Source organism: Erinaceus europaeus, chromosome 3, assembly GCF_950295315.1.
Source record: "Erinaceus europaeus chromosome 3, mEriEur2.1, whole genome shotgun sequence".
NCBI classification, from domain to species: Eukaryota; Metazoa; Chordata; class Mammalia; order Eulipotyphla; family Erinaceidae; genus Erinaceus; species Erinaceus europaeus.
Window position 1 is genome coordinate 19,614,985 of NC_080164.1, and position 25,962 is coordinate 19,640,946.

General features: G+C 41.3%; 1 protein-coding gene across 6 annotated transcripts in view; it reads left to right on the plus strand.

The window, feature by feature from the left end:
* CLIP4 (CAP-Gly domain containing linker protein family member 4) overlaps nt 1-25,962 on the plus strand; it is a 112,171-nt gene that overhangs the window by 50,804 nt on the left and 35,405 nt on the right. For 4 of the 6 annotated variants that reach the window (XM_060186813.1, XM_060186811.1, XM_060186809.1 and 1 more), the window contains exons 3-8: nt 1,114-1,253; nt 2,129-2,222; nt 4,941-5,102; nt 7,396-7,514; nt 11,603-11,824; nt 15,401-15,536. In XM_060186813.1, coding sequence (XP_060042796.1) covers nt 1,114-1,253; nt 2,129-2,222; nt 4,941-5,102; nt 7,396-7,514; nt 11,603-11,824; nt 15,401-15,536 — 873 coding nt within the window. Of the gene's footprint in view, nt 1-952; nt 995-1,113; nt 1,254-2,128; nt 2,223-4,940; nt 5,103-7,395; nt 7,515-11,602; nt 11,825-15,400; nt 15,537-25,962 lie in introns of those variants that run through there. The other 2 variants (XM_060186815.1, XM_060186814.1) reach the window with 2 other exon arrangements.

Here is a 25,962-nt window from a genome sequence, read left to right on the forward strand (position 1 = left end):
ACAGAGAGAAATGGAGAGAGGAAGGGAAGACGGAGAGGGGAGAGAAAGACAGACACCTGCAACCTGCTTCACTGCCTGTGAAGTGACTCCCCTGCAGGTGGGGAGCCGGGGGCTCGAACCGGGATCCTAAAGCTGGTCCTTGTGCTTTGCACCATGTGCGCTTAACCCGCTGCACTACCACCCGACTCCCTCATGTTTCTATAATTTTATGCAGATGAAAGATGTTATAAATCATTCTGCAACTTAATTTACTAGGCAATAAGTTGTTTGAGACCTATCCTTATCAATTCATGACTCAGTTATAAGACATAAAACCCTTCTGTGAATATATCATATTTTATTTACTTCTTCAGGAGACATTTCAGTTTCCCAATTTTTTTTTTCTAATAAAACCAGTGCTAGAATAACACTTAATGCTTATTGTAGCATTGATTGTGTCTCTTGTATATACCACATTGAGGTATATACTAGAAATTTCTCTACTAGAAATGTCCAATACCTTCAAAAGTGACTGACCTACAAATATTTATTGGCTGAATGGATTAGAACATCCCAAATTCAGTCAGCTATAATTTGCAAAAATGGATTCAGATCTATGTTTAGGAATCTGGGCAAGGTGCTTGTCCACATGGATACTGAATTTTTTCTCTATGCTTCTTTTGTGAACACAGAGGAGCACATTGCTATCTGGAAATTTAGAGCTCTACACTGTCCTTGTACCTCGCTGGTATCTTGCTCTTTCTCTTAAGTATGCCTTAGTCATAGACATGAGTCCCCTGTCCATCACATCTTTGTGTTTTGGGGACATAAAATAAGGATAAAATTTGGTGAATTTTCTATGCCCTAGAAAGCTCAGCTTTGAGACCAGGGCTTGTATACTCACAGTTTCTGCACTAAGATGTGGTGGGATAAATGGAAATCTTATTCCCATGACAATTCAGGAATGCCACCTGTGTTTTGGGGAGCCTGCCTGTGGTTCTGAGCATTGCTTACAGTACATTGCTCTTTGTGGTGCCAGAAATATTTGTATAATTTAAATCCAGGTCTTGTCTATTTTTTGATAGATTGACCGGGAACATCTTCTAAATTTAATCTATACCTTTTTAATTTCAGAGTTTTCTTTCTTTGATCCTAATGACACATCATGCCAGGAAATTCTCTTTGATCCTAAAACATCTGTATCTGAATTGTTTGCCATTTTAAGACAGTGGGTTCCACAGGTTCAGCAAAACATTGACATCATTGGAAATGAGGTAAGGGACAGGACATTTTATGTTTTGTATCATTAGGTTGTAAATGTTATAGGATTTCTTCCCATCTGAGTGCAAAGATGGTGAGAAAGGAGAAACCTTGTAAAGATTCCAGTATTATGCTGTGATGGATTTTTGTAGAAGACAGAGGAGGTAGCATAATGGGTACGCAAAGAGACTTTTATGCTTGTGACTCTGAGGCTTCAGGTTCAGTCTCTAGTATCTTGCCAGAAGCCAGAGCTGAGCAAGCTCTGATGATATTTACACACTATAGAGCAGTGAGTTCATGGTGTGCTTTCTTTCATTGAACCCACACTTATTTATACCTGAAGTTCTGACACTATAGATTCTTGGCAGGAACAGGCAATTTTCATATTCTCTTCCTTTGTGTGAATTGATTTTGTGAACTTTAAAATGTACATTTCATGACAGATGATTTTATTATCACCATGTTTTACCTGTACTTTTGGGTGGTTTGTTAAAGATCTAGGTTTAAGCATAATTTAATATTTAAAAATATTTATGCAGTAAGAGAGGGATAGACAGAGAGAGAGAGAGAGAGAGAGAGAGAGATGCACACATGCACCAGTGCCCCTCTCTGGCCATATGTAGTGCTAGGATCAAATTCATGTTTGCAAAACATATGCTCTGTCTCTGGAAGTACCTCCCTGGCTAAAATGTTTGTTTCACTGGAGGGGAAGGTGACAGAACACCTGGGTTTCTTGAGCAGCATAGTGCATCACTTACCCAGTTCTAGCCAGCCCTTTTGTGGAGAGCTAATTCAGATAAGATAGTCTTATGTGGCCTCCTAGCATGGATTGCAATCAGTTGGTTTCAGTAGTTTGTTGTAATCTTCCCTATTGTTTGTTTGTTTTAAGATTCTTAAAAGAGGCTGCAATGTGAACGACAGAGACGGACTGACAGATATGACTCTTTTACATTACACTTGCAAATCTGGAGCTCATGGAATTGGTAAGTGTGTGGTACATACCTGTGACGGCTTGGAGCATGTGTGTTTGTGACTGTAGGATCTGTGCTTATGCCCACCAGGCCCTGGGAGGGCACCCAACATTTCTAAGACAATTTTCACGCTGAGCAAGAATCCTTCCTAACACTCTGGAACCTTCGTGAGCGCTTATAGCAAGACTTGATTCAGTAAGGCCAGCTTTCTAGGCCTCCCTCTCCCTGCAAGCCCCAGTCTTTAGCTGAAGGTCTGTACCTTTCATTAAGTCTGTTAATTTTCCAAAAATGGCATTCTCAGCTTCACTGTTTTTACCAACATTATTTATTTACTTATTGCCTCCAGAGTTATCACTGGGACTCGGAGCCAGCAATTAGTCTGCTACTCCTGGAAGCCATTTTTTCCTTTTCTTTTCTATTTTATTCAAGAGTGAGAGAGAAAGACAGACACCTGCAGCACTGCCTTACAGCTTGTGAAGCATCCTTGCTGCAGATGGGGACTAGGGGCTTGAACCTGGGTCCTCATGAGTCCTTGTGCTCATGAGTTGGAATGTAAATTCCAACTTACATTGAATTGACACTTTTGTAAAATAAAAATGAATTTAAAAAAAATGAGTCAAAGACATGAAATACATCCGAGTTTTTTTCAAAAAGCATCTCCTTACATTCAAGTCAGCTATTCAGAAAAAGCAGTAGTGGAAAAAGAATGTGACTAGCAGAAGGAAGTTGCCATGTAGGTTGACAGTGGTCCACAGGGCACCTTTAGGTGGGTCCAGGACCATGTTTCCAGTGACTTCATAGTGACTCAGTACACAATTGACTCTTCATTTGTATAAATAGTCTCTTATGATTGAGCTTTTAGGTTGTGTCAGAATTTCATCCATAAATAACATAATGGTTATGCAAAAACCAAACAAACAACAAACAACTCCCCCCCCCCAAAAAAAAAAAAAAACTTTCATGTGTGAGGCTCTGAATTCCCAGGTTCAATCTCCAGCACCACCATAAGCAAGAGCTGAGCAGTGCTGTGGGAAATATAAAAGAAAAAAATAAAAAAAGAGAGGAAGAAAGAAAGATAGGAAAAACAAGGGAGGCAGGCAGTGGTGCCCCTGGTTAAGCGCACACATCACAGTGCGCAAGGACACAGGTTCAAGCCCCTGGTCCCCACCTGCAGGGGGAAAGCTTCGCAGGTGGTGAAGCAGAGATTCAGGTGTTTCTCTGTCTCTCTCCTTCTCTAGCTCCCTCTTCCCCTCTTTTAAAAATTTATTTATTTATTTATTTATTCCCTTTTGTTGCCCTTGTTATTTTATTGTTGTCATTATTATTGTTGTCGTTGTTGGATAGGACAGAGAGGGGGAGAGAAAGATAGACACCTGCTGACCTGCTTCACCACTTGTGAAGCGACTCCCCTGCAGGTGGGGAGCCTGGGGCTCGAACCAGGACCCTTATGCCAGTCTTTGTGCTTTGTGCCACGTACGCTTAATCTGCTGCAGGACTGCCCGACTCCCTCTTCCCCTCTTAATTTCTGTCTCTATCCAATAATAAATAAAAAATTAAAAATAAAATAGAAAGAAAGAAAAGAGAAAGACTTTAATTCACAATGCAATCTGCTGTGACAGATGTCTTGCGAGCTCAGTGTTGATCCACAGTTTATCCGGGTCTGATAAAATTCCTGGAGTAAACTCCCTGTGAATGAAGTGTGTGTGTGTGTAAGTGTATCTGGTTCCTGGAGTAAACTCCCTGTGAATGAAGTGTGTGTGTGTGTAAGTGTATCTGGTTCCTGGAGTAAACTCCCTGTGAATGAAGTGTGTGTGTGTGTAAGTGTAACTGGTTCCTGGAGTAAACTCCCTGTGAATGAAGTGTGTGTGTGTGTAAGTGTATCTGGTTCCTGGAGTAAACTCCCTGTGAATGAAGTGTGTGTGTGTGTAAGTGTAACTGGTTCCTGGAGTAAACTCCCTGTGAATGAAGTGTGTGTGTGTGTGTAAGTGTATCTGGAATATGTTCTTTGCTCTGACTTTAAAAGAAAATATTTCCTTTTTTCCCTGTTTTTATTATCTTTATTAGATAGAGATAGTCAGAAATGGAGAGGGGAGGGTAAGATAGAGAGGACGAGAGACAGAGAGACATTTGCAGCCCTGCTTCACCACTTGCGAAACTTCCCCCAGGCAGGTGGGGACTGGGGCTCAAACCCAGGTCCTTGTGGATTATAACATATGCATTCAACCAGGTGTGCCACCATCCGGTCCCAAAAGAAAATATTAAATTAAAAAAAAAATTTTATTTGGTAGGACAGAGAGAAAAAACTTTTAAATTTTTAAAAATATTTTATTTATTTATTAATGAGAGGGATAGAAGGAGAGAAAAAGAACCAGATATCACTCTGGTACATGTGCTGCCAGGGATTGAACTCAGGACCTCATACTTGAGAGTCCAACACTTTATCCATTGCACCACCTCCCAGACCACAGGACAAAGAGAAACTGAGAGTGGGTGGGGAGATAGAAAGGGAGAGAGACAGAGAGACACCTGCAGACTCGCTTCACTGCTCATGAAGCTTGCCCCCCTGCAGGTGAGGAGTGGGGGGGTGGGGGCTTGAACCCAGGTCCTTGTGTATGGTAACAGGTGCACCACCACCTGGCCTGCTCTGACTCTTTAAATGGGGAAGCCTTGCATCCATTGGAACCTGACATTTCTGCGGAATAAAAGAATAATCGAGACCCCCTTCTTTAGGTGATGTTGACACAGCGGTAAAGTTTGCGTCTCAGCTTCTTGACCTGGGAGCAGACGCCAGTTTGCGGAGTCGTTGGACCAACATGAACGCGCTGCACTACGCTGCCTACTTTGACGTCCCTGAGCTTATCCGAGTGATTCTGAAGACATCAAAACCCAAAGGTAAGTTCCCCCACCCCCTCTGGAAGATCACCCTTTGATGCTATTAAATGATTGTTTTATTAGCATCATAAAAATTATAACCCAGAGAGTTTCTTTTCTTTTTTAACGTCAAATTCATCTTGTTCCACTTGACTTCCTAGCCTTTTTTTTTTTTTTTTTAAGGAACAGTCAAACATTATTGAAAATTAACTACAATCTTTTCACAATAGGTTTATTACAAGGAGATGCAAAAGAAAAAATAAAGTGTCCTCTGGGTTTTTATATCTCTGCAAGTCCCCCAGTACAACATAGAATTTATAAAGTATAATAGAATCCGTTGCCATATCTTCTTTTGTTTTGTATGAGTAGCCAGAAACAGAGCAACAAGATGCTAACAGCTAAGGATTGAAGTCATAACCGATATTCATTTTAGAAGGCACTCAGTTCTGAAATTCTGTGACTCTATGAGAGGCTGAGCCCCCCCATCTTGCTAGTGATAGCCTAAATTAAACACCAGAATGTCTAAATTACTCTCTTGCTATTTTAATTTTTTCTCTGATCCTCTCAGTGGGTCAGTTTTCTTTCTTTTGAGAAAAAGAATATAGTGGTATTACTTGCAGATACAAGTGGAATTCAATGACTTTTCCACTTTAGAAGATGTTTTGAAAATGGTTCAATAGATACATTTTCCAGAATGTCTCTTCTTTTTAAAATTTTAGTTATCATTATTATTCTTTTAAATTTTTACCAGAGCACTGCTCATCTCTGGCTTATGCTTATGTGGGGGATTGAACCCAAGACTATGGAACCTCAGGCATGAGAGTCTCTTTGCGTGACAATTATGCTATCTACTCTCACCCCAGAATGTCTCTTCTTGCTAATTTTTGTCACCAGGGTTTTGACACCTGCACAACTATTCCACTGCTCCTGGTGGCCATTTCCCCCATTTTCTTTCTTTTTGATAGAATCAGAGAGGAAGAGGAAGATAAGGGAAGATAGAGAGACACTTGCTACACTGCTCTCCTTGTGAGGCTTCTCCCCTGCAGATGGGGACGGGGGCCACTGCCCAGCCCCTTCAGAATGTTTCTAACCTCTGCTTTGTATAAATAAAATGAACTTTTACCTCCTCACTTTTTAAATGATGTTAGGGAGAAAGTCTCTTTGGACAGTACCCAGTCTTTACCAAATTGGCAGTTTGTCCTGAACACATTGGTGGTTTGCAGTGATGGTACTGGTTACTTAGTTCTCACCTGCAGCATGGGAGTAGCCAAAGGGAATATGTAAGCAGTGTATGTGTTCCAATAAAACTTTATTTATTTACAAAACTAGAGGTTGGACTTGCCCTATTTATACCCTTTTGCTGGTCCCTGATGTAAACCCATATGACCTTACTGTTTTGTCCTAGAAAACATGCAGGGGGCCGGGTGGTGGTGCACCTGATTGAGCGCACATATTACAATGTGCAAGGACCTGGGTTCAAGGACCCAATCTCCACCTGCAGGGGGAAAGCTTTGCAAGCAGTGAAGCAGTGTTGTAAGGTGTCTCTCTTTCTCCCTCACTGTCTTCCCCTTCTCTCTGGATTTCTGTCTACCTTTATCAAATCAATCAATCAATCAATCAATAAGAAAAAATGCAGGACAGTTAATGTGAAATCATGTGAAAATAATCATGTATAATTATGATTAATTAATGTATTTTATTTTATTTTATTTTTTGTCTCCAGAGTTATTGCTGGAGCTTGGTGCCTGCACTATGAATCCACTGCTCCTGGAGGCTATTTTTTCCCTTTTGATGCCCTTGTTGTTTTTATCGTTGTTGTTGTTATTGATGTCATCGTTGTTGGATAGGACAGAGAGAAATGGAGAGAGGAGGGCAAGACAGAGAGGGGGAGAGAAAGACAGACACCTGCAGACCTGCTTCACCGCCTGTGACGTGACCCCCCTGCAGGTGGGGAACTGGGGGCTTGAACCAGGATCCTTACGCTGGTGCTTGCACTTTATGCCATGTGCGCTTAACCTGCTGCGCTACCTCCCGAGCCCCTACCATTAGTGTTTCTTTAAATACAGTTTAGTTTGTGCTAGATGGGAAGCCTAGTGTAGAAACCATTTCACCATTGTAAGAAAAGAATTGATCAGTCAGGTCACACAATGAAGATTTTGATCCCACTGTGAAATGGGGTGGGTGGTAGAAACCCCACAAATGGTTAATTAAAACCTCCATCTCCGCTGCTCCCCTCAGACAGCCTGTCTTCCTTTCACATGATAACAACTAACTAAGACATTATGGCTGATGCCCTTGTGATGCTTAATTGCAGACGTGGATGCCACCTGCAGCGACTTTAATTTTGGGACAGCTCTGCACATTGCCGCCTGTAACCTGTGTGCAGCCACTGTGAAATGCTTGCTGGAACATGGAGCCAATCCCGCATTCAGGGTGAGAGCTTAGCGTGGAATTGGGAAGAAAATGAATGAAAGAATGGAAGCATCCAACACTCTCTCCGGGGAGGGAGTCAGATTTGAATGTCATTATAGAGCTGTTACATGAGCAAATAATGTCTATATTTATCTTTATTTGTGTATTTATTTATTTATTTATTTGCCTCCAGGATTATTGCCAGGGTACAGTGCTTGCATCATGAATCCACTGCTCCTGAAGGCTACTTTTTGCCTTTGTTGTTTTATGGTTGTTGTGGTTATTATTATTGTTGTTACTGATGCCATTGTTGTTGGGTAGAGAGAGAAATGGAGAGAGGAGGGGAAGACAGAGAGGAGGAGAGAAAGATAGACACCTGCAGACCTGCTTCACCGCTTGTGAAGGGACCCCCCTGCAGGTGGGGAGCCAGGGGCTCGAACCGGGATCCTTGTGCCGGTCCTTGCACTTTGCACCATGTGCACTTAACCCACTGTGCTACCACCCAACTTCCCAAAATTTATATTTTTGTGCTGCACATGAAAAGTCATGGTGAGAAGCTTGCTCCCAGATCAATTTCAGGCTCAGCCAGTGAATTTCCGTCCTCTGATGCGGAGAAGCTCCGCAAAACTGCTGTCACCTGGTGAGTAAAAATACTCACAGGGTCATCATCATCTTTGAGTTTAATTCTCTCTCACTGAGGCCTTAGATTTTTTTTTAAGCTATTAAACTGGAATGTGTATGTTAAAGCTACATGTCTATATTGCCTGCTGAATTTTTTTTTTTTTGCAAAAAGTGGTATTCTCTGATTAGTGGTCAGAAGGAGTTGGAGACAGTTTTAAGGTGGCACATTTGAGATGGACTAAGCCCTTGCAATTAATAAAGGAGAAATTAATTTTTTTCGGTAAAAATCTCAGTGATTTACAAAGTCAGCACAACAGAAGTGAATTTCATTATCTTTCAACCCATTGGTATTTCACTGTCTTCACTGAAAGTGGCTCTTTCCTTATACCCACAACAATGACTTTCTCAGGCAATGTTTTTTTAAATTTCATTTATTATTATTATTATTTCCTTTTGTTGCCCCTGTTGTTTTATTGTTGTAGTTACTGTTATTGATGTTGTCACTGTTGGCTAGGACAGAGAGAAATGGAGAGAGGAGGGGAAGACAGAGAGGGGGAGAGAAAGACAGACACCTGCAGACCTGCTTCACCGCTTGTGAATCGACTCCCCTGCAGGTGGGGAGCCGGGGGCTTGAACTGGGATCCTTATGAGGCAATGTTTTTTTTAAAATTCATTTTTAAAATATTTTATTTTATTTATTTAATATGAGAGAGAGAGAGAGACCAGAGCACTGCTCAGCTCTGGCCTGTGGTGGTGCTGGGCCCTGGAGAGGTCAGTGATAACCAGAATTGCTTCTCCTCAGAGAGAATCCAGTCAGAGAGGAAAATGGCTCAGCCAGTGTCCCTGTGACCATGGTGTTAAGCTCTGTGTGGGGGGATGGGGGGATGGGGATGGGGGAGGCAGGATGTGACAGAGTGCTGTGGGGACATGAACACATGAGCCTGCATTCTGGTAACTGTCCAAGCCACTTCCTGGTGAGGGTAACACACTGAGTGGTTTTTTTTTTTTTAATATTTATTTAATTTATTTATTCCCTTTTGTTGTCCTTGTTGTTTTATTGTTGTAGTTATTATTGTTGTCGTCGTTGTTGGATAGGACAGAGAGAAATGGAGAGAGGAGGGGAAGACAGAGAGGAGGAGAGAAAGACAGACACCTGCAGACCTGCTTCACCGCCTGTGAAGCGACTCCCCTGCAGGTGGGGAGCCGGGGTTCGAACCAGGATCCTTATGCCGGTCCTTGTGCTTTGCGCCACCTGCGCTTAACCCGCTGCGCTACAGCCCGACTCCCAACACACTGAGTTTTTAAGCTGGTCAAGAGTCACAGGTGTGTGCGTGGGTGGAGGGGAGGGGAGAAGGGTGTTTTAGGCAGAGCCAGTGGTCTGTGCAGTGTGGGTGGTGGCAGCTCGCTCTGGTGGGGTGCCTGCCTGCTTTGCCAGTTCACCCGTTGGCGTACCCCTGTGATGGAGGCGTGTTTTGAGTTTGGTGAGATGCAGGGGGTCAGTTCTGGAGGTATGTGACCTATTCAGGTCACAAGTAATGGTTCCCTTCTTTCCTTCCTTCCTCCCTTCCTTTCTTCCCTCCTTCCTCCCTCCCCCTCTTTCTTTTTTCCTTTCTTCCTTCCTCCCCTCTCTTTTTTTCTTTCTTTGACTGAATATTGGCTTACAAGATTATAAAATAACAGGGGTACAATTACATACTGTTCCCACCATCAGAGTTCTGTGCCCCCATTCCCTCCACTGGGAACTGCAGTGGTTCTCCCAAGATCACAGATCCCTCTCTCCATCCCTGTATTCTGCAAGTGAGTACTTACACAAAAGTGGTCACACTCTGAAGTTTACTGACAGGGGCACAGGATTCTTTCAGCAGGCCTGAACATGGCATCATCTTTATTATTATTGTTTGGTATTTTAATTTTTTTCAGATTTATTTAATTTTATTATCTTCATTTATTTATTGGATAGAGACAGCCAGAAATTGAGAGGAAGTGGAAGGTAGAGAGGGAGAGAACCAGAGACACCCATAGCACTGCTTCCCCACTCACAAAGCTTTCCCCCTGCAGGGGGAGACTGGAGGCTTGAACCGGGGTCCTTGCACATTGTAACATGCACACTCAACCAGGTGTGCCACTACCACCATACATCAGAGCTGAGCAGGGCTCTGGTTTCTTTTTGTTTCCTTCTCTCTCTCTCTCTCTCTAATTGAAGTAAAATAAATAGAACACTAAAAGGTATTTATTTATTTATTTATTTATTATTTCATATAAGGCATAGACAGAGTTTCACAAGAGAGAGAGAAGAACCAGAGTCCCAGTGGGCACATGTGATCTGGGGTTCTAGGAGTCTCAGACGTGCTACTTTTCACTATGAATAGACGATATATTTTACTTGATTGTTTAAAAATGCAAGGAGTTGGAGAAGGAGACTGGAACACTGCTTCCCCATTTGATCCACTGCCAGGGGATCAAGCCCAGGACCTAGCACATGGCAATCACGAGCTTCAGCCACTGAGCCACCTTCCTGGCCCCTTGTTCTATGGTCTGTAGTGGGTCGTCTCTCCTCCCCACTGAATGCTGTTTTTAGCCTCCCATCACTGGATGTTGTCTTTAGCTCTTAGAAGAGTTTCTGGCAGGTAGTATACATCCAGTAAATATTTCAGAATAAGTAAGTGAGGTGTGGACTCATAATTTTTCTAAAATATTTTTTCTCTTCCTACTCACTTTATTATTTTTTTAATGATTTTTTATTGGGGAATCAGTGGTTGGCAGTAGAGTTATTGACACATGAGAAGAGTGGCTGTTCTCTCTCTGTGAAAGATGTCTGCAGAACACTCTCACCCACTACTAAGGTCCTTTTTAACCATCATGCACCAGGACCCCAAGGCCCCTCCCTGCTCCCTGCCCTCTTTCCCCAGTCTCTTGCTTTGGTACAATACACCATGCACAATACAATGCAAGTTTTGCTTTCTGTTTTTCCTTCTCTGTACTTGTTTCTTTTTTAAGTTTAAATATTTTAATTTATTTTTTAAATACTTTTTTTACAAGATCATAATATATAGTTCCACGCCACACCCACCACCATTATTTATTTTTTAATGAGAGAGATGCATAGAGAGAAAGACACAGAGAGATACAAAAATACTGCTCAGTTCTGACTTATGGTGGTGCTAGAGATGGGACCTGGAACCTTTGAGCCTTAGGCATAAAAGTCTTTTTGCAGAGCCACTATGTTGTCACCACAGCCCTCTGTCCTGGGTTCTTAAGTTCCATCTATAAGGAGATATATCCTTTTCTTCTTGGATTATCTCACTTAACATGGTGCCTTAAATTTCCATCCAAAAGGAAGAGAAAGGAGGAGATGCTTCATCATTTTAAACACCGGAGTACTATTTCATGGTGTAAGCACACCGTAACTTCCTAAAGTAATGTTGCTAGCCTGTGTGGGGCCGGGAGGTGGCCACACAAGGATTCTGCTCTCATCTGTCCGTGTGCAGAATGACAGAGGGCAGGTGCCCGCCGACGTGGTCCCGGACCCGGTGGAGATGCCCTTGGAGATGGCTGATGCCGCGGCCACCGCCAAAGAGATCCGGCAGATGCTGCTGGACGCCGTGCCCCTGTCCTGTGCGCTCCCAGGCCACGACCGCGCCCCTGGCAAGGCCTCGCTCACTGCGCTGGGCCTGAAGCTGGGCGACCGTGTGGTGATCGCGGGGCAGAAGGTACAGTGCGGGGCGGCCGCCTCCGGCCCTGTCCGAGGCTGTCAGGGTGGGAAGGGGGTTGATTTCCTTAATTGACCAAGGGCACCCACAGCACTGAAAAGCTCCCCCCACCCAGGGCGCTAGCACTCCCACGTGGTGTGGTGGGGTCTGAGCTATCTCCCCAGCCACAAAACGCTGTAGTTTTTCTTTTTCTTTTTTTAAATATTTATTTATTTATTTATTCTCTTTTGTTGCCCTTGTTGTTTTATTGTTGTAGTTATTATTGTTGTTCTTGATGTCATCGTTGTTGGATAGGACAGAGAGAAATAGAGAGAGGAAGGGAAGACAGAGGGGGAGAGAAAGACAGACACCTGTAGACCTGCTTCACCGCCTGTGAAGCGACTCCCCTGCAGGTGGGGAGCCGAGGGCTCGAACCGGAATTCTTACGCCGGTTCTTGCGCTTTGCGCTACGTGCGCTTAACTTGCTGCGCTACCGCCCGGCTCCCTGTAGTTTTTCTTTTTAAAAAACTTTAAAAATATTTTTTTATTTATTCCCTTTTGTCGCCCTTGTTTTATTGTTGCAGGTATTATTATTGATGTTGCTGTTGGGTAGGAGAGAGAAATGGAGAGAGGAGGGGAAGACAGAGAGGGGGAGAGAAAGAGACACCTGCAGACTTGCTTGCTTGTGAAGCGACCCCCTGCAGGTGGGGAGCCGGAGGCTCAGAATTGGCTATTTGTTTCTTAATTAGCAATTTAATACTGATTTACAAGATTATAAGATAGTCATTCCACACCATTTCCACCACTCAAGTTCTGTTCCCCCACCCACCCTGGGCCAACAATTTTGTTTGTTTGTTTATTATCATTTTATTTTTAACCAGAGCACTGCTCAGCTGTGGCTTATGGTGGTGTGGGGAATTGAACCTGTGACTTGGCTTATTTTATATGAGAGTACTACTTAGTTCTGGCGGATGATGTTGCTGAGGACTGAACCTGGGATGTCAGAGCCTCAACCATGAAAGTCTTTTGCTGAATCATTACACTGTCTACTCAAGCTATTTTATTAATTAGAAATAGTTAATTTAGTTGAGAGGGAGAGAAAGAGAGGGATAGAGAGAGGGAGGGAGAGAGAGAGCTGGAGAGAGGGAAAGGGAGGGAGGGAGGAAGGGACAGAGACAGAGAGAGAGATGGAGAGACACCAAGACCAAGACCAAGACCAGAACACTGCTCAGCTCTGGTTTATGGTGGTGCTGGGGATCGAACCTGGACTTTTTGTTGCCTTAGGCATGAAAGGCTTTTTGCAGAACCACTGTAATGTCTGCCCAGCCCCATCTGTAGTTTTCTTGTAATGTGTTTGCCTAGTTTTGGTATTAAGGTGATGCAGGCTTTATAAAACAAATAGGAAATTGATGCCTCCACTTTCATATTCTAGAAGGCTTTATGTAGAGTCCATACGGTTCTTTCCTTAGATTGTTTTTATGCCATTATCAGTTCATCTGGGTCTGGAGTAAATTTTTTTTTTTTTTTTTAATGATTTTTAACTAGAAATTCAGTTCAGATGGGAGCTTTGGCAATGTGTTTTTCAAGGACTTGAAACACTTCACGTTCATCCAGTTTGTAAGCATGGGATTGCTCTCATAATTCTCTTATTGTTCTTTAAATTACTGAGGGAATGTAAAACAAATTATCTTTCATTTACAATTTTGAAATTTTGTCTTCTCTCCCTTTTTTAACCTTTGTCTCTGCTTTGAAGTTTCTTAATCTTATTTGTCCTTTCAAAGAGGCATCTTTTCATTGACTTTCTGTTATTTTCTGTACTTAATTTATCTTTTTTTTTCCTTTTTGCTTGCTTTGAATCTTAAGGTGGAAGTTTAGGTCATTGTTCTGAGACTTTCTAAGACAAGCATTTTAATGCCATGCTTTTGTTACATGCCATACACACGCCTACATTTATTTGGTAGTGACAGAGACACTGAGAGGGAAAGAGGGATAGAGAGGTAGAATGAAATAGAGACGCCTGTAGCACTGCTTCACCGCTCCCCCACAAAACACCCCATGCAGGTTGGGGTTGTGGGCTTGAACCAGGGTCCTTGCACATGGTAACATGTACATTCAGTTGAATGTACCACCACCTGGCCCCTCACATTTTTATATGTTATGTTGTTATTTTAATTAAATGGAAAGTATTTTCTAATTTTCTTTTTTTCCTTTCCCCTCTTTTTTTTTTTTTTTGACTAGGCTACTTAGGTATATATTGTCTAATTTCCAAATACTTTTTTCATATATATATATATATATATATATATATATATATATATATATATATTAAGATTTATTTATTTATTTTTTTAACATTCCTTTATTGGGGAACCTAATTTCCAAATATTGACACATTTTTCCTATTCCTCCTGCTAGTGATTTCCAGCTTTGCTTATTCTGAGAACATAACTTCTTTTCCTTTTGTGTTCTGTTGTTTGGGCTGCAGGATTTTTTTGAAATGTCAGTTAGATCAAGTTGGCTTAGAGCTGGTTTCAGGTTTCAGTTATTTTATGTCCTTACTCATTTTCTGCCTCTTTGGCTTATTGATTACTGAGAAGGATGCTGAATTCTCTAACAGCCATTGTGGGCTTGTCTACTTCTCTTCCAAGTCCTATCAGTTATCAGTTCACACACGTTGAAGCACACTTGTTAAATGCACACAGATCTGGGGTCCAGATGTCTCCTTGGCAAATTGATTCTTTTTGTCATTATTGACTCTATTTTTATTACTAGCAATATTCTTTATTCTGAAGTCCACACCTTGAGATTTTATTTATTTATTTATTACTTTACTAAAGTATTTCTCAACTCTGGTTTATGGTAGTGCTGGGGACTGAACCCGGGACCTCTGGTGCGAATGTCTTTTTGTATAACCATGATGCTATCTTCCCCAGCCTGAGGACTTCTTTTTTCAAAACTTACCTGGGAAGATTGTAAGAGTAAAGGGTGGGGGGAGATAGCATCATGGTTATGCAAAAAGATTCTCATGCCTGAGGCTCCAAAGTCCCAGGTTCAATCCCCTGCACCACCATAAGCCAGAGCTGAGCAGTTCTTCTTCTAGCGTTTGCCCTTCTTCTGTAGCCAGTCAACAGCATCAGGTTGAGCCTGATGTAAAGTTTCGAGACCTCCTTTGAATCTGGAGAGGTGGCAGTCGTTGACTATGTGGGTCATAGTCTGTCTGGAGCCGCAGGGGCAGTTCGGGTCGTCTCTGGCTCCCCAGCGATGGAACATAGCGGCGCACCGGCCATGGCCTGTTCGATAGCGATTGAGGAGGGCCCAATCATAACGTGCTAGGTCAAAGCCGGGTTGACGCTTGCAGGGGTCTGTGATGAGGTGTTTGTTCTTTACCTCAGCTGACTGCCAGCTCTGTTTCCAAGAGTCTGGAACAGAGAAGTTCAGTGTAGGCGTAGGCAGTGCTCTGATGTTTCTCTCTCTCTCTGCATCTCTCAAAAATAAAATAAAAATAAACTATTAAAAAAGAAAGATTGCAAGAGTAATTTAAAATGAGTAGTAACACTTAAAAGTTATTCTGATTTATTATTATTATTTTTATTTTAGGTCGGCACATTAAGATTCTGTGGAACGACTGAATTTGCAAGTGGGCAGTGGGCTGGCGTTGAGTTGGATGAGCCAGAAGGAAAAAACAACGGAAGTGTGGGGAAAGTCCAGTACTTCAAATGTGCCCCCAAATATGGTAAGACATCCGCTGGTTCACAAAACTAGAGCTGATTCAGAGCTTCTGTAATCAGTGCAGTGAATGGGATCCAACTGGGAGAAGGTGTGTTTGCCTCCTCCGACATGCACCCACTCTGTAGATGCCCCTGGAATCCTGCTGCTGGTGGGGTGGGCTCCAGGGAAGGGCTTGACTAGCAAGGGCATACAGAGCCCAGGAGGAGTCTGAAACATTTGGAAGCTTGGTGGAAAAACCAGTGAGGCCAACCTTATCTCTGTGCTAAAGTGGATTCTCTCTCTGAAAGCGTTTATTTAATCCACTTTTTCTCTCTCTCCCCTGAAAGGTTCACTTTAATTTGTTCTCATCATTTCCCATGGCGTCAGTAGTTTCTCTTGTCATGAAATGATTGCTGTGTTGCGTTTTGTTGTTGCTGTCTCATAGCTGGTTGTGAGGCCACTTGGCTGAGTGTGAAGAGGTGGGTCTTGGGGACTGGTCACATGAGTGTGAAACCTTCCTTCTCTTCTTGTGCCTGAGTTTGTGTTCTACAAAATGGGGCTAAAATAGTTCACGTGATGATTTAGTTATCTCTTCTTCTTCTAGCGTTTGCCCTTCTTCCGTAGCCAGTCAACAGCATCAGGTTGAGCCTGATGTAAAGTTTCAAGACCTCCTTTGAATCTGGAGAGGTGGCAGTCGTTGACTATGTGGGTCATAGTCTGTCTGGAGCCGCAGGGGCAGTTCGGGTCGTCTCTGGCTCCCCAGCGATGGAACATAGCGGCGCACCGGCCATGGCCTGTTCGATAGCGATTGAGGAGGGCCCAATCATAACGTGCTAGGTCAAAGCCGGGTTGACGCTTGCAGGGGTCTGTGATGAGGTGTTTGTTCTTGACCTCAGCTGACTGCCAACTCTGTTTCCAAGAGACTGGAACAGAGAAGTTCAGTGTAGGCGTAGGGGACCAGATTGGGTGACGAAATGTCAAGCGTTGGACAGGGTGGGCGAAGATATCCGCGTATATTGGCAGGTTCGGTCAAGCGTAGACGTGGGAAATGAACTTAGATGATGCCGCATCCCGACGAATATCTGGCGGGGCGATGTTGCTAAGAACTGGCAGCCATGGAACCGGGGTGGAACGGATGGTTCCAGAAATTATCCTCATGGAGGAATATAATTTGGAATCGACCAAGTGGACATAGGGGCTACGGAACCATACTGGGGCACAGTATTCTGCAGTGGAATAGCATAATGCTATTATATATATATTATATATATAATATATAATATATTATAATACATAATATATAATATATAATATATATTATAATATAATATATAATGCAGTGGAATAGCATAATGCTATTATATATATTATATAGTTATCTCTATCAATGTAGAAAGCATTTGGAACATTGCTGGATTCCATATAAACACGCAGCAAATACTATAACGTTGTGCTGTTTGTCAATTTATCAAAATGACCAGTTTGCTTTTGCCGTACACTTGCATGGTATCTCACTTTCTTGTTTGTTACTAAACATGTTTTTTGTTTATAAAAAATTTATTGTACAAGATTTGGAAAACACAAAAAGGGAGGAAGAAGAGTATCCTGCACGTTTCTCTGTTTAAAAAACATTGCCTTGAAACTTAAGTGTGATATTGAGTTATGTCTTCTGCATTTTACTGATGTCCTAAGTATAATTTTCCCAGTTTGTAAATTTAGTTTGAAAATATCATGTTATTGACTTCAATTCCTTTGATTTTTTTTTCAATTTGATAGGTGCAAATTTCTGATTGAATTCACATGTAAACAGTGCTTTGATGTGGGAGATATAATTTTGAACTTATTATCAAGGCAGTTGTTCATGTTATTTGCTGACTGAAAATTTAGGATGTTGTTTTTTTAAAAACTGAAACCTTTAAAAAAAAGTCTCTGTTTAAGGATATCAAGCACTTATATTTGTTTCAGAGATTTTGTCTGATTTGTTGTTTGTTTTGAATTTTATTTGCAATTTTTTTGTGTGCTTTTTTTGGGTGGTTTTCTAGGTTTTACCACTTTGGGATGACTTTTTCAGGCAGAGACAGACAGACATAGAGGCAGAGAGAGAGAGAAAAAGAGAGAGAGAGAGAGGGAGGGAAAGAGACACCACAGCGCTTCCTTCAATACAGTGGGCATCTGGGTCAAACAGGACAAAGCAACACACTGTCCAAGTGTGCTATTTTGCCATCTCAGGCATAGACTTTAATTTTTTAAATTTTATTATTATTTTAAAAAAATTATTTATAAAATGGAAATATTGACAAAACCATAGGATAAGAGGGGTACAATTCCACACAGTTCCCATGACCAGAACTCCTTATCCCCTCCCATCCCCTGATAGCTTTCCTAGTCTTTATCCCTCTGTGAGTATGGACCCTGGATCATTATGGGATGCTGAGGGTGGAAGTCTGGCTTCTGTAATTGCTTCCCCGCTGAATATGGGCATTGGTGGGTTGATCCATACTCCCAGCCTGTCTCTCTCCCTACTGGGGAAGGGCTCTAGGGAGGTGGGGCTCCAGGACATATTGGTGGGTTTGTCTGCCCTGGGAAGTCAGGCTGGCATCATGGTAGCATCTGGAACCTGGTGGCTGAAAAAAGAGTTAAGATATAAAGCAGAACAAATTGTTGATTAATCACGAACCTAAAGGCAAGGATATTGCAGATGAAGATTTGGGGTCTCCGTTTTAGAAAAAACTGGTAGGTCTATTTTAAGTATATTCCAAGGGGCCCATGACTTTACTAGTTTTTTCCTGAGCCTGACATCTGATATGCAGGTGGACCCAAGTTATTGTCTGGTGAGATAGTGTCATAGTTGGAAAAAGGACTAAAAAGTTGGATCAGGGAAGAGAGTAGTTCCCAAATATGAGAAAAGTATATAAATATTGTTGACTATAAACCCCATTGATTTGATCTGGGGCCCATATTCATCTGTGTAACCTCTGCATCCCTGTAGGTCTGAGCTCACACTCAGTGGTCATGGCGAGGAACATCCAGGCTGCACTGATTTCAGGACCCATCAGACATAAACTTTCATGTTAATAGACTTTCCCATTATATTTTACTCTTTTTTTTTTTTTTTTTTTGCTTTGGTAGATCTCTTTAATCCAAGGATGAGTTGCAAGTTGCTTATTTTATTCTCTTGAATGCTTTAGTATTAATGTTTTACATATTTTGATAACTTCCACTGAGAGTGAATATACATGTCTTTATAACTGCATTGTACTGTAAGGCTTATATACCACCTTCCTCAGGCATAACATTTCTTGGCCGTGAGTCCTGATTTTTAAGGCAAGAACTCTTCAACTCCATTGACTATAACTTTCAATATTAGTATTGAAAATTTGAAGAATACATGATATGGAAGTTTCTTGGTTGTTCTAATTTTAGACACCCTGCTTTCATGTCATGAAGAGAGAATCTAATGTGCCTCTTGGTTTAAGTCAGTGTTTTTCTTCGTTTACTCATGAACTTTGCTGGAGCTCACCCTTAGCAGCTTTTTGATAAAGGACTTCTGGGAGGGAGATTCTCTGAGACCTTCCATTCTGAAAATATATTTATTGCTCCCCTCACACTTCATATGACAGTTTGGGGGGGGGCGGGGAGCAAGGAAATTAGGTTGGAATTCATGTTCCCTCATGTTTTGAAGGCAACATCCTGTTGTCTGTTAAAGTTTGTCAGGCGTGTCTGTAAAGGCTGCCCTGTAAATATTGCAGTTTTTTTGAAGTGTTCAGCCTCCTAACTCAACCCTCCTCTTAGGGTGAAGCAGCAGCCACAGGCTGTGTGTAAATAAATGGACGTGTTGTGGTCCGGGACAACTTTCCAAAAACGCCCTGAGAACAGGACTCAGCTCTCAGGCTGTTTGCCAACTGCATTCTTGAGCTACTAGTGTTGTTGTTCAAAATCTTCAGTCTTTTTGCCTTCACTGTGTTGTTGTTTTATCCCCTGTTGCTTCTCTTTAGAAGCTTATTTAAATGTTTTCTTTCTTTTTAAAAATAATTTTCCTCCTTTTTGTGATCTTCTCTAAATTTTATGCCATTTTTACTTCTCACTCATTTTTCTGTGGAGTACTAGGATGAATTGGAGTCAAGCATCCATGTTCAGTACATATATTGTAGTGGAGTTCTGGGAGGGATTTGGGTAAAATGTTACTTGGAAAGTCACAACTCTTGTAATTTTTAAAGTGGCTTTTTTTTTTTTTTTTTTGCCTCCAGAGTTATCACTGGGGCTCAGTGCCCCATTACGAATCCATTGCTCCTGGAGGCTGTTTTTTCCCCATTTTCTGTCCATGTTGTTGTTATTGTTGTTGGTGGACAGGACAGAGAGAAACTGACAGAGAAGGGGAAGACAGAGAGGGGGAGAGAAAGATAGACACCTGCAGACCTGCTTCACCGCCTGTGAAGTGACTCCCCTGCAAGTGGGGAGCCGGGGGCTCCAACCAGGATCCTCACTCGGGTCCTTGTGCTTTGCGCCACGTGTGCTTAACCTGGCCCCCCAGCTCTTGTATTTTAAAATGATTCTTCCTTATCTGCTTATTACTTACTTTTGCATATCTTTACATTGTAGGCCAGTGTCTGGGCCAAGTCCCATCACTGTTTGATTTTCATGAGTGACTGAGGAAAGTTCACACATAGTCAACAGGTTAGGGGCCGGAGGGTGGCGAACCTGGCTGAGCAAACATGTTACATAGTCAACAGGCTTTAAGTGTATTCAGTTCTTGTTTTAAATTGGATTTTGGTTTTCCCAAGTGATTTGCTTAAATTAGAAAAACCAAGAAGCATTTTTTTTTCATGTCTGTTGGCCTTTCGGATCTCTTCTTTGTAAGTATTCGTATCTTCTTCTTCCCACCTTTTTGAGCTCTTTATATATTTTGGTTATTAGCCTCTTGTCTGATGTGTGACATATAGAGATCTTCTCCCATTCTGTAAGGGGTCTCTTTGTTTTGGTGGTGGTTTCTTTTGCTGTGCTTGTGAGAAGGTCATACATCAGAAAGGACAGTAACAGCAAATGCTGTGGAGGTTGTGAGGATAAAGAAACCCTCCTGCACTGGTCGTGGGAATGTAAATTGGTCCAACCCCTGTGGAGAACAGTCTGGAGAACTCTCAGAAGGCTAGAAATGGACCTACCCTAGGACCCTGGAATTCCTCTCCTGCAGATATATCCTAAGGAACCAAACACACCACCCCAAAAGACCTGTGTTTATCTATGTTCATAGCAGCACTTTTTTTCTTTAATTTTAATTTCTTTATTGGGGGATTAATGTTTTACATTCAACAGTAAATACAAAAGTTTGTACATGCATACCATTTCTAAGTTTTCCATATAACAATACAACCCCCACTAGGTCCTGTCATTCTTCTTGGACATATATTCTCCTCCCAACCCACCCCAGAGTCTTTTACTTTGGTGCAATACGCCAGTTCCAGTTCAGGTTCTACTTGTGTTTTCTCTTCTGATCTTGTTTTTCAACTTCTGCCTGAGAGTGAGATCATCCCATATTCATCCTTCTGTTTCTGACTTATTTCACTTAACATGAATTTTTCAAGGTCTATCGAAGATTGTCTGAAAACGGTGAAGTCGACATTTTTAATAGCTGAGTAGTATTCCATTGTATATATATATACCACAACTTGCTCAGCCACTCATCTGTTGTTGGACACCTGGGTTTCTTCCAGGTTTTGGCTTTTACAAATTGTTCTGCTAAGAACATATGTGTACACAGATCTTTTTGGATGGGTGTGTTGAGTTCCTTAGGATATATCCCCAGGAGAGGAATTGCAGGATCATAGGGTAGGTCCATTTCTAGCCTTGGCAGCACAATTTGTAATAGCCAAAATCTGGAAGCAAAATAGATGAATGGCTGAGAAAGTTGTATATACACACAATGGAATAGTACTCAGACATTGAAAATGATGAATTCACCTTCTCCACCTCATCATGGAGGCAGCTTGAAGGAATCATGTTAAGTGAGATAAGCCAGAAAGAGAAGGAAGCACAGGGGATGATCTCACCCTATTCACTATATTATGTAGCAGGAGAAACTGTGCTACTAAGTAGATGGTCCATAAAGGACTAGCTGAACAAACACTGAAAATCTCCCAAGGACAGAAGGCTTGAAAACTGAACATATGGACAGAAGTTGAGAAATAAGAACAGAAAGAGGAAACACACAGCAGAACGTGGACCGGATTTGATGTATTGCACCAAAGTAAAGGACTCGGGGTGGGGGCTTTTCAGGTTCTGGTGCATGATGGTGGAGGAGGACCTAAGCTGGGGGTGAGAGTGTTTTTCAGAAAATGGAGAAATTTTACATGTGAACCAACCACTGTATTTACTGTAAACCATTAATTCCTCCAATAAAAATATTTAAAAAACAAACAAGAAGAATGAAAACTACATGAGGTTTTGTTAGCTACAGAAATCTTTTAATGTCATGGAACAGAATACCAAATTCTATCTTTTAAGCACATTTACTTTAGTTTTTATTATGTTTATGTATTTTATTAGTTAATTAATAGTGATTTATAAGATTATAAGGTAATAGGGTATAATTCTACACCACTCCCACCACTATAGGTCTGTGTCCCCTCCCAAGGGTATCCACCAAAGTTCTCCCAAGGTCGTAGATATTGGTTGACTATCTGTATATATTTTTCCTTTTTTTAAGTTCATGCATTTCAAGTCTCTATATCCCACAAGTGAGTGAAACTATCTAGTAGTTGTCTTCCACTTCTTTCCTTTTTTTTTTTTTTTTTTTTTTTTTTTTACTAAGCATAATCATGGCCCGTTCTATACATTTAGTCCCAAAGAACAAATTATAGTCTGTTTAACTGCTAGGTAATACTCCATTGAGTACATGCCCCATTAATAATTTTTATTCCATTGTTAAAGACTTCTCTTCCCAACTCAGATATTTCTGGTGGAGCTTTGTTTGTTTATTTTGCTTTGCTCCCTCACCCCCCAAGATTTTAAACTTATAATTAAGGAAAATAAAAACACCACACACCAGAGAGGCACATGGGCTTTTTAGGCAAAGATAGCTGATCCCATGTGGAAACTAATGCCCATTTTCATTCACTTCTTTTTTTAAAAATTTTTATTTATAAAAAGGAAACACTGACAAAAAACATAGGATAAGAGGGATACAACTCCACACAATTCCCACCACCAGAACTCTGCATCCCATCCCCTCCCCTGATAGCTTTCCTATTCTTTATCCCTCTGGGAATATGGACCAAGGGACATTATGGGGTGCAGAAGGTGGAAGGTCTGGCTTCTGTAATTGCTTCCTCACTGAACATGGGTGCTGACAGGTCGATCCATGCTCCCAGTTTTATTCACTTCTAAAGGCCTCACCTTCTAAGACACACCCACATCCATTACAACTTCCGGGTGTCCTTCCTTTTCTCTCTTCCCTCTCAGATAAGGGAAACAGTGCCTGTCTTCTTCAATTGTTTCAGAATCTCTTCCCTCTCAGTAATGAGGCAAAAACAAAGGTACCTAGTCATGAAAGTTCTGGGTCCTGGTGGAGCTGGGATTCAGAGCCCTCTGGTCATCTTCTCCTAAGAGTTTCCCCCTCTGGGAGTATGAACCAATATTCTTTTTGAGGTGCAGAAGGAAGGAGTTCTAGCTGCTGTAATTACTTCTCCACTGGGCGTGGCCATTGGCTCATCAATCTATCCCCTCGCCTGTTTCTATATTCTCCAATACATTTACTTTATTGCATAGACTTTTTCTTAAGACTTTGAGAGACAAAGCACATATTTTCCTCTAATTAAGAAAAAAAAAATCAGTGACAGTGATTTGGATACAAGCCTTTTTGGAGATGTGATGGAAAAGTATTTGAAAAATAATTCATAGTTTGTTTGCAGAGCTTGTAATGTTCAATATTCTTCAACCTCAACTTCTCACACAATCTTTGACTAATGTCCTAATAATGTAATCATATATGTAGCTTAAATTTTATTTTCTTGATTTGCTTTGCTTGGCTTTCTTTATTTCTACATCATTTTATTATCTTGTTTATGAATGGTGGTGTTCAGAAGTGATTCATTCATAAATAATTAATTCACCCTATTGCCAAACAATAAATTTCCTCTTGTTTATGAATAATATCACTTTGTGGCATATTTAGGGATATAGTAATTTTTCATCTATATGCATTATTTTCTCATGATTAATTTCGAAAAGGGTGTGTTAGTCAACTAGAAATTGTCTCAGTTCTTGAAATCTGCCCTTTTCCAATATAAAAATGTAACCTTTGTGTTCATTTGTGTGTGTAAGAATTTTTTTTAGAATTCATGCCTCAAAATTAGTTCATCAGATTTTTTTTTTTTCCTTTGGCATGTCAGGACTACCTGGCTGCTCAGTTTCAAAGTTCCTGCATTACTATTTTAATTTACATTTTACATTTAAGATAGAGACATAGGAAAAGAGAAAGATGGAGGGAGAAAGGAGAGATACCACAGCACCGCACCTGCCCTGTGTGGTACCAGAGGCTCGACCTGTACTCCAGCATGGCAGAGTGTGATGCACGACCCAGTGAGCTGTCTCCCAGCCCTGGGTCAGAATTTCCCCCCTTGGATTAGAATTTTATCTTCCAGTAAGAAGATACATAGTTGCACCTCAGAGTATAAAGTGGTTTCTTTCTTCAAACACTGGGCACACTGGGTGTAGTCTACATCAAACTTAGGCCTGATATGTGGGGGAGGAGGTAAGGAAAATGCAGAGAAGAGAAGAAAATGTTGAGGGAAATCTGACAGCAGAAGTCAGAGAGAGGACATTGCAGATAAATCAAAAGTGGGAGGGGAGACAGGATACAATGTTACAAAATACAGGAGAGAAAGAATGTTAAGTTTTGCAGAAAGGTAGTATAGTTGTTGCTTGCTAGTACTAAACATTTTTGTAGTCTACTTTTTCTTCAAAGCTACTTTAAAACAAAAAAAATTTTTGAGGAGGAATTAATGGTTTTCAGTACATACAGTTGTTGGCACATGTGTAAAATTTCTGTTTTCTGCAAAACACTCTCACTTCCAGCCTAGGTCCTCCTCCACCATCATGCAGCAGCACCTGAAAGCCCTTCTACCCCAGAGTCCTTTACTTTGGTGCAATACACCAACCCAGTCCAAGTTCTGCTTTGGCTTCCCTTTCTGTTTTTATTACCTGACACAAGGAAGACTAAAACAAAAATAAACCAAAGGGACTACATCAAACTGAAAAGCTTTTGCACAGCAAAAGAAACTGCAGCCCAAAGAGACTCCTTATATGATGGGAGAAAATCTTCACATGCCATACAGCAGATTGGATTTGTGTTATCGGCAACAAAAAAAGACAAATGACTGCATCCAAAAATGGGGAGAGGATACGAACAGAATATTCACCAAAGAAGAGATCCAAAAGGCCAACAGATATATGAAAAGAAAGTTTTTAATACAGTCCATTTTAGCAGTACTATGTCATTGTTAGATGGTAAACACACTGCAGCAGGAGAGGAGGGTATACACATCATGACTTTCTTTTTTTCTTTTTCAGTGTCTTAGCCAAATACGCTTTGTTATTCATATTAGTGATTTCTTCTGTCTCTGCATCCTTATTTATACTGGGTATTTAATTGCCTGGCTACCCTCCCTTCTAAATGGAACTATTAGCCTCTATTCACTTCTGCTTTCTTTGCATTTCACTCAGTTTATGATTCTGTATGGGCCCAGTGTGTCTATAGCCCAGCCCACAAACACCTTGATATCCCGGCTCCGGCATACAGCATTGCTTCCAATTGTCAGCAGCAGATGGCTAGATTTTTTTTTTGGGGGGGCACCCCCAGGGGGAGATTATATTTTATATTCAAAAATATTTTCACATTCCTACTATATGTGAGGTCCTTTGATTAGGAATAGAAGTGGGAGTGCACTGATTGGTACATTTGGATTTCGTCTTACAAAGCTCTATATCCTGGAAAGGTGTGACAGGTGGACGTCAAAAAGCTATACTTGGGGCGCGGTAGTGGTGCACCTGGCTGAGTGCACGTATTACAATGTGCAAGGACCCAGCTTTGAGCCCCTGGCCCCCACGTGCAGGGGGAAAGCTTTGCGAGTGGTGAAGCAGGGTTTCAGTTGTCTCTCTGTCTCTCTCCTTCTTTATCACCCCCTTCCCTCTTGATTTTTGGCAGCGTTTTATCCAGTAAATAAAGATAATAAAACAAAAATTTAAAAAGCTATATGTAAAAAACTATAAATCTTAAAGGAGATTGAAATAGTTTTGATCTTGTATTGTGTACTATTATTTGTCAGTGCCTTAGAAATGATAATTAGAGAACTATTAGTCTCTTTTCACTTCTGCTTTCCTTGCATTTCACTCAGTATATGATTCTGTATCTTTTAAGTGACTCTTGAATTATTGTGTATGTTGATATTCTTCTAAAA